At 35.7% G+C, this 19,347-nt stretch overlaps 1 protein-coding gene across 17 annotated transcripts in view; it reads left to right on the top strand.

Moving 5' to 3' along the window:
* Nucleotides 1-19,347, top strand: part of RAPGEF2 (Rap guanine nucleotide exchange factor 2) — a 240,720-nt gene that overhangs the window by 145,534 nt on the left and 75,839 nt on the right. For 3 of the 17 annotated variants that reach the window (XM_044224738.1, XM_044224739.1, XM_044224742.1), the window contains exon 1: nucleotides 4,241-5,147. The exons of 13 other annotated variants lie outside the window; for them this stretch is intronic. In XM_044224738.1, coding sequence (XP_044080673.1) covers nucleotides 5,088-5,147 — 60 coding nt within the window. In that variant the 5' untranslated portion in view covers nucleotides 4,241-5,087. One more of the 17 variants, XM_044224741.1, reaches the window with a different exon arrangement.

The raw sequence follows: 19,347 nt of genomic DNA on the forward strand, positions 1-19,347 counted from the left end.
CTCATATATCTCCTGCCCCCTCATATGCATATCTTCCCCCATTATCAACATCACTCACAAGAATGGTTCATTTTTAAACTCAGTATGAACCTACATTGACGTATCACATTTACCCAAAGTCCGTAGTTTGCCTTAGGGTTCATTCTTGATGTTGTATGTTCAGTGGGTTTGGACGAATGTATAAAGGCATCCATCGATCATCATAATACCATACTGAGTATTTTCTTTGTTCTAAAAATATTCTGTGCTCTACCTGTTCATCACCCATAGCAACCACAGATCTTTTTATTGCTTCCATAGTTTTGCCTTTTCCAGAATGTCATATAGTTGGAATCATACAGTATTCAGCCTTTTCACATTGGCTTCCTTCACTTAGTAATATGCATTTATGTTTCCTCCATGTTTTTACACAGTTTGATAGTTCATTTCTTTTTAGTGCTGAATAATACTCCATTGTCTTGCTGTACTACCATTTATTTATCTGTTCATCTCCTGAAATTCATCTTAGTTGCTTCTAAATTTTGGCAATTTTGAATAAAGCTCTGTGTAGTTTTTTTGTATAAACATAAGTTTTTATTTTTAAAAAGATTATGTGTGAGAGAGAGAACACAAGCTCAGGGGAGGTGGGAGGGAGAGGGGGAAGAGGGAGAAGGAGACTCCCCGCTGAGCAGGGAGTCTGAGGCAGGGCTTTTATCCCAGGACTCTGGGATCATAACTTGAGCCAAATGCAGATGCTTGCTTAACCAACTGAGCCACCCAGGTGCTCCAACGCAAGTCTTCAACTCCTTTGAGTAAATATCAAGGAGTGTGATTGCTGGATTACATGATAAGTGTGTTTAGTTTCATAAGAAACCACCACACTGTCTTCTAAAGTGGCTGTACCATTTTACCTTCCTACCAGCAATGAGTGAATTTCCCATTGCTCCAAAACCTCACCAGCATTTTGTGTTGTCAGTGTTTTGAATTTTGACCATTCTAATAGGTATGGGGTGGTATCTCACTCTTGTTTTAGTTTGCATTTCCCTGATGACATATACATGGAGCATCTTTTCATATGCTTATTTTCCATTTGTATACCTTCTTTGGTGAGGTGTCTTTTAAGGTCTTTGGCCCATTCATCACGTTTTATCTTACTTTTGGGTTTTAGGAGTTCTTTATCAGATGTGTCTTTTGCAAATATTTATTCCTGATCTGTGGCTTGCCTTCTAATTTTCTTAATACTGTTTTTTTTTTTTTTTTTTTTTACAGAGGAGAAGTTCATTTTAATGAATTCTAGCTTAACAATTATTTCTTTCTTGGATTGTGTTTTGGTGTTGTATCTAAAAAGGTATTACCATATGCAAGGTTATCTAGGTTTTCTCTGTTATTTTGTAGGAGTTTTATGATTTTGCATTTTACATTTAGGTTTGTGACAGTTTTGAATTAATTTTTGTGAAGGGTATGAAGTCTGTGCCTAGATTTATCTATTTATTGCATGTGGATGTCCAGTTATTCCTGTGCCATTTGTTGGAGAAACTGCGTTTTCTGTATTATATTGCCCATGCTCCTTTGTCAAAGATAAGGGCCATTTAGTTTTTTTTTTTTTTTTAAGATTTTACTTACTCATCTATTTGTCAGTGAGAGAGTACATACAAGCAGGCAGAGAGGCAGGCAGAGGCAACGAGAGAAGCAGGCTCCTCACTGAGCAAGGAGCCTGATGCGGTACTCGATCCCAGGACCCCGGGATCATGACCCAAGCCAAAGGCAGCAGCTCAACCAACTGAGCCACCCAGGTGTCCCAAGCCATTTACTTTTAAATCATTCATTTGTTTATGATAGAAAAGCATTTAGGATTTTGATAAGAACTAGTTTACAAGATCAAACATGATTTTGCTAATGTCCATTTCTGATCATTGAAGATTTTATTCATTCAGAAAAGGCAAGAGCCTGTGATGTGTACCATGCTAAAGGGCTGCAAGTACAGTGGCACATCGAACGTGATGAACTAATTAATGATTAAATGTAAAATTAGAACAGTAATAAGTATTATAGGGAAGTGATACACAATAGCATGATAACTTTGAGGGCATTTCACCAGTGGTTTTTAGGGGTGGAGTAAGAATCAATCAGGAAATGGGGGGTGAAGGAATGTTCTAGGCAGGGGAAATACTGTGTAGAAAGAACTTTTTGCTCATTGAAGGAAACAAGAGCAGCCCAGGTGACCTGGAAGACATGAGCATGGCATAATTCTTAAAACCATCTACAAATCTTGCACATTGTAAAAGGAGTTTTAGTCTGTATGCTAGAGCAATGGGAAGCCATTGATTTTTTTGTTTTGTTTTGTTTGTTTGTTTTTTTTAAAGATTTTATTTATTTATTTGACAGAGAGAGAGATCACAAGTAGGCAGAATCAGGCAGAGAGAGAGGGAGAAGCAGGCTCCCTGACAAGCAGAGAGCCTGATGCAGGGCTCAATCCTAGGACTCCGAGACCATGACCCGAGCCAAAGGCAGTGGCTCAATCCGCTTAGCCACCCAGGCGCCCCTCATTGATATGTTTTAATTGAAGAAAGGGCTCAACAGGTTAGGTTGAAATGACCAGATTTTAGTTCTTAAAAGATCTTAGGAAGAGTATGTTGAATGGATAGGGTGGGTGAGGTTAAAATTGAATCCAGACAGTTCAATAAAGACACTTCTTCAGTTCTTATGGCAAAAAGTAATGAATGGGACGATAGCAGAAATTAAGAGAAATTTAAGTTTGAGAAAAGGTAGAGGATTTAGTTAATGGGATATTGTGATGGATTGGGCTTGGAGAAAGGTGTTAAGGATAACTTGTAGATGTATAAATTATACAATAGGACTGTGATGGTCCTTCATTGAAGAAGTGTGTGAGATGAGGAAGTGATAGAAGCCAAAACAGGTAATTCTTGAGAAATTTGGTTATGAGGTGGGTTAGTGTGAAGGCAGTTATACTGTAGCCATGGGAAAATGTAGGCTTTAAAGAAGGTTTCTGTTCTTTGTTTTGTTTTTGAGATGTGAGAGACCTGAACATATTTAGAAGCCAGTGCAGAGACCTGCTAGTTGTGAGGGAGAGATTGAATATATGTGGGGAAGAAGGGATATGGATAATATAACAAGTCTATGAAAGGGGTATACTGGGGATGGGCAGGAGAGAAGGATCCAAAATAGTCATGGGCAGGGAGTGGTTGCCTTTAGATAATGAGAGGGGAAAAGAAAAGAGAAGAGGATGGGTGTAGTTTTAAGTAGACAAGAAACACAAATTAGCAAGTACTGACAATTTCAAAGTCAATTATTAAAGTTGCTAGATTTTCCATTTCCATTTTCTACTATGTATTCCATTTATAGACAGATTTGCCTATGAGAAATTGACCAGTACTTCAGAGTTAAAATGTCCTTATTCTTTGTCAGCTGTAATGCTGTCTTTCAAATAACCTGCTAACCCAGATGAAATTAAGAGTTAATGGTAAAATAACGTATCCTCATTAAATTTAAACTTTACCTTTAGAAGTTTGAATTTTTTAAAAATTGTGAGTGTGTTTATTTTGTTATTATTTGCAGTGTGCTGTTTGTGTGTGTGTGTGTGTTTGTGAAAATCACATCTTCTAAATTTATATAAAGCTTGTTAAATGTGCATTTTGGAAATTTTTGATAGATACTTACTTCCTGTAGCACAGTAATGTTTGAGGGTGGGGAAGAGGTCACATCCATTCTCTTATCTTCAGACTGGTGAAAAATCATATTTTAGTTCAAAGCTGTTCAAGTAAGTCCTTGCTCCGTTTTCCCACCCTGTCTTCAGTGATATTATTTGGAGTCAGCAATCAATGGATTCCATCCCTCTGAGACTTGCTTAACCTACAGCCGCTGATATAATCCAGGCAAGAGCTTGTTACTTTATCTGAATTGTCCATCGCTACCTTAATGAGTGAAATGGTTAAGTAGAGGAGGGGGCGAGTCTTAAGGAATGTGTGTACCATTTGAGCTGAATATTTCAGTGTATGTAGAGAGAGGGAGGGTGAGAGAGAAATCCACTTACATCACTAGAACTGCATTGAGTGTGAGCCTTGCAGGTTAAGAGACAGACTCCAGTGTCTTGCTTTCTGCAGGAAGCAGCAATGCCGTTTGTTTCCTAAGAGGAATTTTTTATTTAGAAAAGGAAGCTTTCTCTCTACCCAGGAAATGGCTTTCCTTGTGCGTTGCTATGCCAACTGCCTGCAGCCATGGTCCTCCAAAGTAAGCACAATAATGTAATTATATTGGTGTATTGCATTCAGACTCATGATTCTCGAGATTGTGTGTGTGCATGTGCTGTGTCTCTGTTAGTGACTCTCTTGCTAGCAGTCATGCTTGTGTTGAGTGTGAGGGACAGACATCATTAAATTAAATGTCCATCAGTGTCATGCTGCTAAGATTAATTGTGCAAACTTGGTTAGTGGAGTGGGACAGAGATCACTGGTCACCACTCTGTCAGCATCATTAGCAGCTAGGGAGGAGGTCCCGATTCACATGCTCTGCCCTGATTTTTTTTCTTTCTTTCTTTTCCTCTTTTTCTTTTTTTTTTTTCTTGGTTGGAGGGGTCCGTATGTATGATTGCAGATGAAACAAGAGTATTAACAATGCTCGGCTGAATGCTACAGACTGGTTCTTATACCACCCTGACTAATATAATTCTGTATTAAGCCTTTTTGAGGGGAGTCTGTGTGCAGTCAGCCATTTTAGCTTTTTTTTTTTCCTTCTTTTCTTTTGGCTCTTGCTCTTCAATCTCAGAAATGATCTTGTTCTCTCGGAAGGCTGAGAGCTGTATAAGGTTTCCTCAGTCTTATCCTAGCCTCAGATGGTTAGAGTTTCAGTGTTATAAAAATGGAGACGAACACCGTTGTTCGGATTCCTTTTCTGGTCTACAAGTGTGAGGGGTTTTTTAAGCTCACCAGTAGTGACACTTTAAGCTGCAGCTTGGTTTCCTCCTCCTTCTTCTTTTTTTTTTTTTTTCCTTTTTCTTTTTTCTTTTAATTTAATGCTGTAGAGGGTGACTTGCCATCCATGAGAGATTGGTACATGATGTGTAAATTCAGTTCAGCATATGTTTCTTCATTATGAAACCACTAGCAATCCCAGCTAACCATGGAGTTATGGGCCAGCAGGAGAAACATTCAGTAAGTATCGCAAATGCTGCTTGTGCTTCAACAGCACGTCAGAGAGAATTGCTTTAAAATGGGAATTATTGCTGCTTCTGTTCAGGGAAAACAGGTTTTTTAGAGGGTGTAATAGTCTGCTTGGAGGAGGGGAGGGTAAGTTACGACTGGCTTGTGCTTCCTATTTTGTTGTAATTTTTATTTAAAAATTTTAACAAGACCAACAATTCATTTAAGGCAAAATATTGGACAGCCAATTTCTATCATCAGAAATGAGAACTCGACAATTCAGTTTTAACTTAATACTCAAATAGTTTTTTAAAAAATGTTTTTTATAGTTGAATTTAATGAGCAATCATGAAAAGGGTTATTGGGAGCAGGCGTCTGTGGTAAGGAATTCACATATACGTCTGAGGGAAGGAGAGCTCTGGATATTGATTTGGTAATAAAACGTTCGGTCAGTGGGACTCATCTGACTTCTTAACGTGCATTAATAGGTGATAAAAACAGAGAATAATTTTTTTTAATGCCACAAGTATTGTTCTTTATAATTGATCCCATGAGTCAGCTATGCATTTGTCATGCTGAAATCCCACAGGCAGTTTACTGCTGTTTGTGGGAAACACTTTTCTATGGTTAACACCAAGTCTTCGCTTCCTGTTTCAGGAATGGGAGTTCTCACAGTGCTACTTTTATGTTACAATGTTGGAAGTTTTCTGCCATCACAAGAATTCATATTTTTATATATCTATTCTTTAAATTCCCCAAATCAAAACATAGGAATTTAGGTGGCTTATATAGTAGTCTAAGTATTTTTGAATTGCCTATTTTTACACCATAGCATAAACAAGTATTCTATTAGGGTATAGGAATTATCTTCTATATTCTAAAAAGGATAAGATGTTAAAATGCGAAAATGGAGATAGATCGGTAAGGCTTTGAAAATTTATAGAGAGGAGGCCATGAATTTGGACTATTTATATGCTTAGGTTTATGTGTATAGTTTGTTCATAATGATGAACAAAAATATAAATTAAATCCAAGAGATTTTCGTAGATGAAGTAACTGTTAAGGTACTATCCCGCTTTTCCAGTGAACCACAGGATGTTCTTAGGGCAGTATCTGTGGTGGAAACATGTTATGATGCTGTGCTTAGAGCCCAGCCCTTCATAATGAGATCCTAATGGTACCTCACTAATTAAATCTCTTCGGGTCAGATCTAGGAAAAGACCAGCCTTATACTTATTTCACTAATAAGAAAGGTTGTTATAGAAAAGTTCTATTGTAGTTTGATTTTTTTAACAGGGCCTTTGAAATTAAGCTCCTCTGTTTTCATGGTTTCTCCAGGTAAAAGTGAAAATATTACTTAAGACTACTTGAGGAACCTTTGAAGGAAAGTTTAAACTACAGGGTTCTTGTCTCCCTTTTTCATGTAACCTTTCTCCAAATGGAGGGAGGGGGTATTTAAATTAATAATATAATTTTAGTGAACAAAGAAAATTGTTAAAATTATTTACTGGTGGTGGTGGTGGGGCAGGGGTAGAGTATTACTAGATTTGTGACAAGAGCAGTTGGGACAGATAACACCAAATAAAATGTAACCTACAGCACCTGGTATACTGTTCTGTAAGCATGTTTGTTTCCTAACAGGTGCTTTATGTATATATTTTACTGAAATTTAGGGTAACACTATGACAAAAACAACTGCAGCCATAAAATAGCCTTGAATCAAGCAATTTCTAAAAAACATGTGAGTTGGTATTTCCCATGATACTTTTACAAGTTGGATTACTAGAATTGGCCGTCGTAGAACATCTTGTGCGGCAGAGCTGGTAGCGCACAGTGTCAAGATACTGCGCTGTACTCGTTGATGAGTTTTCTGGTTATCTAGACTTTGCTGTGTGGTGAGTGGACCTTTAGGATTTTAATGATTTACAAGGAGTTGACTAGGAGAATAATTACTCTGACTCTCACATAACAGGTGACTCATGAACTGTTGAACAAAAATAAGTGAGAATAACCCACTTTTGACTTATGAGGCTTATGAGAATAATGTCAGAGCTAATTTTAAGTGATTAAAATTTAGTAAATTCGCAAATACTTCTTTCTTGCTGCTTTTTTTTTTTTAAAGATTTTTATTTATTTGACAGAGAGAGAAATCACAAGTAGGCAGAGAGGCAGGCAGAGGGTGGGGGAAGCAGGCTCCCCGCTGAGCAGAGAGCCTGATGCAGGGCTCGATCCCAGGACCCTGAGATCATGACCTGAGCGGAAGGCAGAGGCTTTTGTGGCTTTTTAAGTGGTTTCGCTTCTTTGACAGTAGAAGATAGTGAGAAACTAAAAAGCAAAAAATGTTAAATTGGGTGCTTTTAAAAGAGCTGTGATTCAGCACCAGTGATAAACTCACTTATTCTGCTTTGTCAGGATTTTTCAAATCTTATGGACTTTTTTTTATTTCTGGCTAACTCAGTTGCTGGCACATAGTAGGTGCACAATAACACTGTTGAATTTCTCATTTAATTGTATTTTTGGATTGATGAAGTCTCATTTAACCCTCTAAACTAGTAAATTTCATCCCCATCTCCATTTCCCCATCCCAGTTCTAGAAAGTCGGTTGATAACACTGAGATGGATACCTGTGCGTCACCAAAAATATACCTGGCACTGGGCTCTGTCCTTACAGTCATCTAGTGCTTTCAGTTAGTCTTCAGAGGACTCTACTGGTTTCATGAATTTTGAGAATAAAATACATTTTAAAAACGTATCATAAAACTGTACTTTCCAAAAGACTACCGTTGAGCACCAGTTATACAGATTGCGAATAAATATTTCATGAAAATGTTTTATAAGCTCAGTAGGTTGGGGGAAAGCCTTAGGATGACATTAAAGGTGTCACTACTCTGTTTACCAACTGTTTTTTAGTGTGCCTGAGGTTATCTAATGGGAAGGGTGTTCCTTGAGCATTCTTTTAAAAATTCTGCACATAGGATAACTTTGAATCTTTGCAGATTTTTAAATGAATTACTTAAAATGAATCAGCTTGATACTGTGAAACCGATAACCCCTTTTCCAGTTGTGCATTTTTTCTAGAAATTATTGGTATAGGTAGTGAGCTGTACTTACAGTAGATGAAACCTCAGATGTGATTGAATAATAATTTTAAATAGTGGTGTACATAAGAGAATGCTTCACTTAAATGTATGAAATAAATCACAATAGCTGTCATTTATCGAGCACTTATTGTATGACAAGCACTATGTATTATCTGACTTAATTATTACAATAACCCTCTAAAGACAGAGGTATCACCACCTTTTTAGAGATAATGAAACTGAGGCTTAGCAGGATAAAAATAAATTTTTCCAATGTCTAGTAAGGGTGGAGCCATCATTGGAAGCCAGGTTTGTCTGGTTTCACAGGACTAGTTTAACCACAGACCTATATTACTTCTCCTTATGTAGCCAAATTTAGAGTACATTAAGTGTATAGACTGCATAATAATGAGAGCTGGTATTAAACAGTGAAATACATAACTTGAAAAAAAATGCTTACTTTTCTTCCTGGTGTTTGTGACATTCCAAGAACAGTCAGTAGAAAAAAGCAACAATATCATGATCAAAATCATTGTATAAAACTTTCATAAAAGAGGGACGCCTGGGTGGCTCAGTTGGTTAAGCAGCTGCCTTCAGCTCAGGTCATGATCCCAGCGTTCTGGGATGGAGTCCCACATCTGGCTCTTTGCTTGGCAGGGAGCCAGCTTCTCCCTCTGCCTCTGCCTGCCACTCTGTCTGCCTGTGCTCACTCTCGCTCCTCTCTCTCTGACAAATAAATAAAATCTTAAAAAAAAAAAAACTTTCATAAAAGTTTTATAAAGCTACTTATTGCTATGTGAAATTTTGATGTCATCTTGAAACCTAAGTTGGGATAATCAGGAATATATGCTATTTAGCTCACTCAGTTCCTTCTTCTTTCTGTTTTTCTGTGTTTGGCCTTATACACACATACCTTTTTATTTTTGCTGCTTAACTCTTTAAACATAATCCTCATGCCTCAACTTCCGCTGTTCCCTTTGTAACTTATGATAGCCTGACCTTAGCCACTTGTGCTCCTTTAGAAGCACTTGAGTCTTGGTGTTTCTTCTACCCTGTCTATACTTCAGTGAAATCTGCATCTATCGTGGAACCCAACCTGAATTCGTGATTGCCTCTCTGAAGTCCATACTGGTCATGGCTTGTTTGTAGCCATAAATATAAATTTCATTATTTCATTAGCCCTAACCAAGAAGGATATAATGTAGCATAACCATATGTCTGAATTCCTGTCCTCTATAATCTACTTTCTCTTCCCTGTGAATATACTTTTCCCCCAATTAATGACTTTTTTATTTAGGACAAGATGATCTGATCACAGACCCTTCAGATTCATTCTCTTTTCCTGTTCCTCAGCACTGAATGGTCTTTGCTTGACTTTCACTTGCTCCTATTCTCTTCATATTCATCTCTGCTTTTTCTGAATAATGATTTAGGGCACTAATATGTAAGCTTAATTTTATTTATTCTTCTAACCAGTGCTTGTAAATTGGTTTATTTACAGTTAGATAAGAGATCATATCTTGACTGAATTCTTTGCCTTCCTTGTAATAAGGATATAGTTGCAATTCAAAATTGCCAACTGTTGAAAGTACAGCATAGAGAAGGAAGAATAACATGTGAGGGTCTGAGGCAGGAAGATAAAGAAGCAACTGAGGAATCAGAAGTTTAGGAAAATCAAGGAGATTGTCATCATTGGAATGGATTATATTAGAGGGTAGGCCAATACAGGTGATGGAGAGGAAGATATTAGGATACCTGACAAATAATGACTATAGTTTGAAGATCCAGCAAAGGAGTGTTACCTCTTCTTCATCTTCACCCTCCCAAAGCAACCCCCCTATCTTTAACCAAAATAGATTTAAGAAAACTTGATTTTTAAGAAATCGCTTTTTTTCCTACCATGACAATTTGACCTTGTCTGTAAACACTGAGTAGAGTCTCTTTAATATAATTTGATTGATACGTTTTCCTTAGTGATATAGAAAATAGCACTGAGATTAATTATAGATGTTAGGTTATGCATCTTTTGGGTTAAAACTCCACCTTTTCTTCATCTGATCCTTTTTTTTTTTTCATCTATTATGACAGATATAGTTCCTGAGATGAAATAAACTCATCTCTTGGGGAGGTTTTTCCACTGTGCTAGCTAGCAAAGAGGCCTGAGAGGAAGCAATATCCTATTGTTTTATTCAAGGACAAGGTCATCTTGCCTTGGATTTGGGCCAAGAAACCCTAGCAACAAATAATAGATCTTTTTACCCTGTTAGAAGTGAAGAAATCTATTTTAGAAACTTGCAGTGTATTGCATGCACTACTTATATGTGTGAGATGGGAAAAAGCTATCTCTTATGGGCTATATTAAAGAAAAATCCTTACTTTTAGTCAAGAGAAGAACCATACTTCCCATCCTTGCTTTTAAATATTGTTTAATAATTTAATAATGGTGCATTTAAAAATAGACTGTATAAAAATTCAATTAAGATTAATGAAAAGACAATAATCAACTTGAAAAAGAAAAAGAATATTTAAAATGCATCATTAGAAGCTCAATTATTTCTTCTCCTTTAACTGTTTAACCATAGTAAGATCACTAATCACAGTTTTTCCTTCTCATTTAAAGTATCATATTTTATATGTTTGAAGTACTTATACTTAATTTGCACCAAAATAAATGCCCTGTAAATTTGGTCATGTAGCTATAAATATCCCTGCATATCCATTTCCTTGAGTTTAGATCTGACAAAACTCTTAAATATTTTATTCAGGTAATCTGTTAAAGAATCTCTCCAGAGTAATTGTGCAGCTTTCTTCATTTTGCTATGTTTAATAACAATCATGTAAAAATTATTTTTATTTAATTTTATTTTATTTAATTTAAATCCCTAGTGAGGTACTTTACTTTATGTACTTAGTAAAAAGAAAAAGAATACCTTAGTACCATCACATCTTTGTCAGTCTTTTGTAAACTTCGAAAAACTTCACCTGTTTAGATCAGATGACCATTTTATCATTATCAATGTATTTTATTTGGATTATGGTTTGGTTATGAACGTTAAAAATTTTTTTTTTAAAACAAAAGAACATGAGTGGATGTATATAGAAGTACACCTGTGTGTGTGTGTGTGTGTGTGTGTTTGTGAGTGTTTTAAAGGAAAGTTTGTATATGTGTCTTTCAGGTTCCTGTTAATTTCCTTGTTCTAAGATCTTTGCTCTCTCTGACCTCCTTATTTTTCTTGATCATTAAGAAATGAAATTTATTTTTGAAGACCTGACATACGCTCATGATTATTTCCATTTACAGGATTATTTCCATTTACAGTGCTATTAGTACTGACGTAGGAGTTACACAGGACTGTTTAAATAATTGTGCCCATTTTTTGGGAACACCGATAAGAACCACTTACAAAAGCATATAAGAAAACATAAACATACATTTATACCCTAAAGCACATAGAGACATGATGTAACAGAATACACTCACAGGGGGCGCCTGGGTGGCGCAGTGGGTTGAGCCTCTGCCTTCGGCTCGGGTCATGATCTCGGGGTCCTGGGATCGAGTCCCGCATCAGGCTCTCTGCCCAGCGGGGAGCCTGCCTCCTCCTCTCTCTCTGCCTGCCTCTCTGCCTACTTGTGATCTCTGTCGAATAAGTAAATAAAATCTTAAAAAAAAAAAAAAAAGAATACACTCACAGAAGTGTTGTGCACCATACAGGTAGTCCTTTTAAGCTCTTGGTCCCTGTCCTTGCCTTTTTTGTTAGTAGAGAAACACCCTTGCCACCTAGAACTAGTCAGTTGTCAACCTTTGTAATTTCTTCTTCTTGACTGAACCGATAGCATAGGCCTTTTATGTTAGTTATGTTGTATTCTATCTTTTACTCATATATATGTAGTGTGTGTATATAATATATAATGATGGATCTTATTTGTACAGTGTATGATGTCTGTCATATCTGCATAACTTACCAGTCAACCACTTATCAATGCTTCTTTAGTATGTTGAATCAGTATATAAATATTGCCTATACACTCTGAATCTCTTCATTCCATATCAGTACACCAGATCACACTGCATGTTCGTTATACAGGCTCTTCTCAGAGATGTCTTAGTTATGGATTAACTTTACATTTGTTGATTGGTAAAGTGATAGTCTGAAAACCCCTTTCAGACTAAAATACATACTCTTTTTTTATGAATTCTAGAGAAATGGATGATTGGTTTATATATTGACTTGGAATGATTATAAAATGAAATACATATCTATACATTATTTATATGTGTATATATACGTGTATATATATAATGAATGTATTTAAGGCATGTGTAGTTGTTTGTGTAAAGTAATTAAAAGTAGTTAACCCATAATCTCATTTCTAATTTAGGTATATAGAAAAGGCTAGAATTTAACATTCTGTATGGCTTATTTTTTTGGTAAAAGCTAATTTTAATTAGAGAACTTAAAAACAGATTATGATGGGAGCACCTTATAATGAATTATTTCCAGTAGGTCAACTTTTCACTAAGTTTAAGTGCCTGTACACAACTTGATCCCTTTCATAATAAATGAAGACAAACATGGCTGTAAGAAAAGCTCTAGAACTGTAATCTTGATGGCCTCTGTTCTCCTAGAGAAACAGAATGGGTTCAACTAGACATTTCTACTCTCTGAACTATTTCAAATAAATGAAAGCACTCTTTTTTTTTCGTCTCAGTAATCAGGAAAAATTTGGAGGTAAATGAGGATATTGTGACATGTAGTCTTTCTGGGTTTTATGGAACTGAGAAGTGCATAGCACTTTTACTATTAGTGAAAGAGAAGATTGCTTGGAGTTATCAGTAAGTATTTAGAAGGATTCACTGGCTGGGCAAGGGGGAGCCAGGGGAGGTTGGCAGAAATTGAGTAAGGAGTATAGCTTACAGCCTCGGTTTCCAGTGACTGAGATGTGAAGGCTGAAATTAACTTTTTCTTTATGGATAATTAATCTCGTACTTTCTTGTTTTCTTAAAAATATACTTTGATTTGTATTAAGTGGCAATTAAAAATGGGCATTTATGTTATATTTGTATTATATTAATGTATAAATTTTCCTTTTCTTGTTTGAATTGATTTCATTTTTAAAAACAATCAAATGTCAAAATTATACTACTCTAGAGATACATTTACCTAAATATAAAAATAATTTAAAATTATTTTAGAAGGGATACCTCTGAATAGGTAAACTAATTTTCGGTGCTTGTTTGCTTTGTTTTATGGTTATTCAGGTAGCAGTCTAACCTGTAGTTTGTCTGCATTATCAGTTTGGTGCATCATTTATAATTTAAAAAATACATAACTTACATGTTCATTGAAGAGAAAGCAGGTGAAGATAAGGACAGAAAAAGAATCACAGTTTTACTAGTCAGATAAAACCATTGGTAACATTTTCATTTATTATGTTATGTTACCATACCATACAATCATTAATTTTCAGTGTACATTTTAATACATATCTTATTATAGACGTATTTGTATTATACCAGAGTAAAAAAAAAATCTGGTAATAGCATTTGTTCTAGATTTTCCTTCCCCCCAAAATATTTGTAGGGAATATATTTAAGGACAACTGATTTAAGAGACACACTATAACTAGTATGAATCTTCTATCCTAAACTGCTTTGTCTACTTTATAGTTTCAAAGTTTGCCATATATTATATATTGATATGTAATAGAATATGTATTATATATAGATATGTGTTAGAATATGTATTATATATAGTATTTTACATTTTGAGGAAAAAATTATTTACTTAGAGCTTTCTTAATTAATGTTAGGACTCCATCCCAAATATGGAATAGAAAAAATGCATAATGTGATTTTATAAAGCTTATTGTATTCATATCATTGTGCCTTTCTTGAGGTTTATGGAAAATTTTAAGATACTGGAAGTCAATATTAAAATGTCAAAAGAAAAAAAGAAAAACTTTCAAATGGCTTAGCTGAAGAAAATATATAAGCACCTGTGAAGGCATTTCTGTCCTTTTCCCTTTCCACTGTGTATCACGTCTTACTGCTGAAACCTTTTAAGTTTCTTTTAGTTGGGCATATTCCCAGATTTCTTTACCCTTCATTATTCTGTTTGCTTATTGTCCCCCTGAAAAAAATTAACAACTTTGTATGAATAAAATTTAAAGCCTGTGTGTTAAAGAACAAATAATAGCGAAAGTTGATAGTAGTGATAGTAAATGAAAAATTACTTTTGCTCTAGAAAAAGAGATATGGATAATTTAAATGTCTCTTGGTTTTTTCAAAGAGCAAGACCACTTAAACTCTGTCTTTGAATAGAAGAATAGAATATAGATTGTATTTCTCAAATAATAGAAATGTTTTCAGTATTAACTGAATAAAATGTCGAAAATAAGAAAACATTGAATATTTTCTTGTGGGTTTTATCCAGATTTCTGTAAAAGAGATTAAAAAATATGGTTTGAAGATTTTGCGTCTGTTGCATATATTTAAATGCTTGGGTGAGCAGTATTGACAAAAAAAAATACATAGGAGTGCACAAGCAAGAATGTCACGTATAATTGGAGTAGTCTGCAAAGAAGGAAATAAAACTTGAATTGTGCCACGAATAAGGGCAAGAGATAAGCAAGATGTGAAGAAAAAAGGATTTGGGAGGCATGTTTGCAAGGCAAATGGAATGAGCTAAAGCATGAATCCAAGTGTTCGTGCACAGTCAAGGAACAGTGAGTGTAGATGAGCTTGGCTGAGGTGGAGGGGCAGTGGGAGGTGCACATGTTGATGAGAGAGGGCTCAGACTGTAGAGCCTTCTGAATGGCAGGTCAAAGAGTTTTGGCCCAATATTGTGGATTTGGGTATTAATTAGAAAGCCATTAATGGTAGAATATAGTGAAAAATTGATGTGGCCAGGGTACCACTTGGGATTGTGACATTCATGAGTTAGGTTTCTGAAGTATGAGCTTTGTTTTAAGTCTTTCTTGAGTGTAGCTAGTAGTCATACCATTTCTATCTGTCTGGACATAGTTGAAAAATCATTTCTTCTAATTGTATTAGGTGAGCAGGCAGGATGGATCAAGAAATCCCTAACATTATTTTCTTTAAAACTTTGTATTTTAATGAAAATGTAATTTCTCATCAAATCTAAGACACCATTGATTGATTCACCTTGCTTTAAATAACCAGTATTTCCTTTTCATTGATTTTAAGATGGGTCCCAATTTCAAAGATGTTGAAATAAAAAGAAATTGTGTATCTTAGAATCAGTGAGATAAAATATTAGTATACTACCTGGTATAATTTTGTTTAATAACATTTGTATATTATAATAGTATACATATAGTTGTGGAACTAGATATACAAAATCACCGGTTTCAGAAAAATGTATTTTGTATTTGGTCTTTGTTATTTGTATTTGGTCTTTGTTATTTGTTATTTGTGGCTTCTGTCTCAGAGTTGCTCACAGAAGAATAGCAGGAGAGACACCTGCTGACATGTGCATTAGTGTTATATATGGGGCCTACTGGGGGAATGAAGGGAGGGCAGCTGGAGCTCACCTGGTGGATATGAGCAGATGTAAGAAATAAGGGCATTTCAGCAGACAGATTTTGGAGGTTTTAAGCAGCAGATCAGAGTCATCTAATAGAAGAACTAGAAGCCCAAGATGAAATGAAGCTGAAGATGCCCTGCTCCCATATTGGTTTCTATACCGTAGTCTTATAATTGATACGAAGCTCTCTTTACTACCTAAAGGGAACTGAATGCTGAAATATATTTTTAAAAACTACCCTTGGGATCTACAGGAGCTCTTAGAACTTAGCAGTGAGTGGGAGAGGGGGAATCTCACTTAGGTTCCTAGGAGTAGTTTCACTTTCTATCTATAAAAATAACCCAATTTAGGAAATAGCTTGTACATGAAATAATGAAAACTGTAATCTGACCAGTTGTAACCTTTGTGAAGAAAGTTACATAGAGAGAAGGCATGAGGAGGAACTGTAGCCTAGTGGCCAGAGGAGGGCTCTAGGTCCAGGAACTCGGACTTATATTCTGCCTTCACTACTTCCTAGCTATGTGAGCCTCGCTAATTTATTTAGCTTCCCTATTATGTGGACTCCATTTGCTAAATGGAGATGATATGGTTGTGTGAAGATTAACCAAGGTAAAAGCTATAAAGTGCTTAGAGTAATGTATGGCCCATAATAAGAAGTCCTATGTTTTTAAAGGTGGCTATGTATCCTCCATTGTCCAGAAGGTAAGGAAAATTAAATGTGTCATGGGACTGTGTTAGGTTTTCTATTTGCTTAGATGACATGTCCTTACACTGATTCACTTTTCTTCCTCTGCAGTTTCATACTCATATTCAGCAAGCAATCTTTTGTTGATTAATTTAGTATTAGAATAAAAAAGTAATAGTAATAATGCCATTAGTTTAAATTGAAGGCTTCCTATGTTCTAGGCAATGTTCAAAATTCTGTTCATATATTATCTCATTTAATCCTTACAACCATGTAAGTATATTGTCCTCCTTTTATACACAAAGAAATCAAGGCATAGAGAGGTTAAGTAACTTTTCCAAAGTGATACAGCTGATACATGGTGGAGCCAGTGGAAGTCTTTTCTTGTACATGCATGCGTGCATGCGTATGCATGCAAACACAAACACCCCTGTACACATGCAGAGTATTTTTAGAAGCTGCATGAGGGTACTATACTAAACTTGGCTTCCAGTACATCGTTGCAAGGGTGGTCCAATTCCTTGTTTTCTGTGTATCTTGTGGATTATAATTCTCATCAGAAAGTTTGAGAACAGTTATATTTCTCCCCCTACATTAGGATTTTCTTTAGCAAGTTTCAAAGGGATTTCATATGTGTGATGTAGTAATTACCAGCCCTACCATAAAATATAGAGTAAGTTTACCTTGATCTTGAAGGAAATAAAAGAAATACATTTTATTCTTCTTTAAGTGTGCCTAGAATTACAAGAGTATAATTTCGTATTGAAGAATTACTCTAACTCTTTCCATGAAAGTTTTTTTTTGTTAATTCAACCTTTTCTGTGTCCGCACACATATCTGAGATTCCCATCTGTATGGTTCTTCAGAGGTCTTTCACATTACCCTATTTTTATACTTGAATATAGAAAAGAATGCTCATTTTTTTTAACTTGTTGTTTGGGTGATATGATTGCCCTCTTAATTTCTTTCTAGTGAGATAAGTAATTTATAAGGAGCTAATTTTAGCATTTAGCCAGATGAGAGAGTTTTTTCAGTCACACAGATTTAGCAACATTGTCTTAGCCATTTAAAATACAGATAAGTAAATCATAGTTATGTCCATCTTCGTCACAATTTTGGCATTTCTTTAACCTCCATCCCTATAACACATATTCTTGGGACTGTAGGATGTAATACACCTTTTAGTAAGCTGTATTAAAATCTGCTTTAACCTAGCCACAACAGTGATCGGAGATCCGATGATTATGGATGCCCTTGCATTAAGAAGACTTTACTTGGGGCACTTGGGTGGCTCAGTAGGTTAAGCCTCAGGTCCTGGGATGAAGCTCCGCATCGGACCCTCTGCTCAGCAGGGAGTCTGCTTTCCCCTCTCCCTCTGCCTGCCTCTCTGCCTACTTGTGCTCTCTCTTTCTCTGTCAAATAAATAAATAAAATCTTCGAAGAGGGGAAAAAAAAAGACTTTTCTTGCAGCGGTAATGGCCCTAGGGTCAGTCTCCATGGCTTTGCGAAGTAGGGTGGTGGGCAGGACATTGTGGTAGGCAGGATTAGAGACCATCCCTCAAGATGTTGTAGCAAGTACTGGCTCTGTTAGCCACAGGATATACATTACTTCTTTTCTCTGTCTTGTTCCTTCCTCTAAGTGTTATCCACAGATGCTATGGAAGAAGATATTCCCTTCAATTGGTTTATAATAAACTTAATGGGTGGCTTTGAAGTGTTACCCTGAACCTAACAGCAAACAGGATGCATGCTGAAATGTCCTAGTGTAGCAAAACTCATTCACTAACTGTGCTCATTGCATATCGTTTTCAAGTACCTAACAGGGATATTTAAAGGAAAAAAGCCTATTTCAGCTGTGAACCCTTTCCCCATAATAATAGGAAGGAACTATTCCAAGTACATTTTTGTATAGTTGAACAATAAAATACTTTGTGTACCAGGACTTCACTTTGAGTTCTTGTTCTGATGCTTACTAGCTACTCAACTGTTGGGTCAGTCATTTAACTCCTTGAAATTTCTGTTTCTCACTTCAAAGTGGAGATCATGATAACAATGCCAGTCTTCCTCTCAACCTTGTTTTGAAGATTATTAATGATTACTGTAATAATTAAATTATTTTACCAACATTAGTAATATTTTATAATATAATTATTAATATTCATATTATAAATAATATAATTATTTACTGTTATTACTTTACTAACATATAGTTATTTTACACTTATTATTTTCTTTAATTACCAAAATAATACTAAGACTGAACTGAGAATCTCCCTGTGTTACTGATGGAAAACTTGAGGTTTAAATAAGAAAAATATAAAAAGTTAATGTTTTCAGAATCTGCAGACTCTACAGTCTGTGTGACTATCAGGTATTGATGTTAGATTATAATACTCCAGAATCATTTGTCTGTGGATTAGAACCCTACCTTTTCTTAGTAGCTGTGTGGCTTTAAGCAGATTCGTTAAATGTCTGAACCGTTTTTCCTGGTCCGTAAAGTGCTGTTATCGATGCCTACTTCATAGGTTGGTTGTGGGGATTACGTATGTGGCACAGGGCCTGGCATACAGTGGCATCCATGAATTTGATTCCCACTTTCCCAGCCAGAAAATTTCCCTTTTCTTGGTTTTTAAATACAATGTTGACAGTGATGTTGATTTTATCTTTCTTCATCTCGTTTTAAGTTCATAGAACATGAGCTTCTGTTGGACATCTTAGATCAATTATGATTTGCTTGAAGATCCCTCATTAACTACGTTTTACAGATTGGAACTGGTTTTCAAAATAGCTCATAAAAGATCATAGCTGCTATGAAAAATTCCCGTTAAATTTTCCCTAAGTACTTTAAAAATTTTCCCCACTTATTAAGTGATTTTGTGCAAGTAGAGCTGCTTAGTAAG

This window comes from Neovison vison, chromosome 11 (genome assembly GCF_020171115.1).
Source record: "Neovison vison isolate M4711 chromosome 11, ASM_NN_V1, whole genome shotgun sequence".
Classification (NCBI taxonomy): Eukaryota; Metazoa; Chordata; class Mammalia; order Carnivora; family Mustelidae; genus Neogale; species Neogale vison.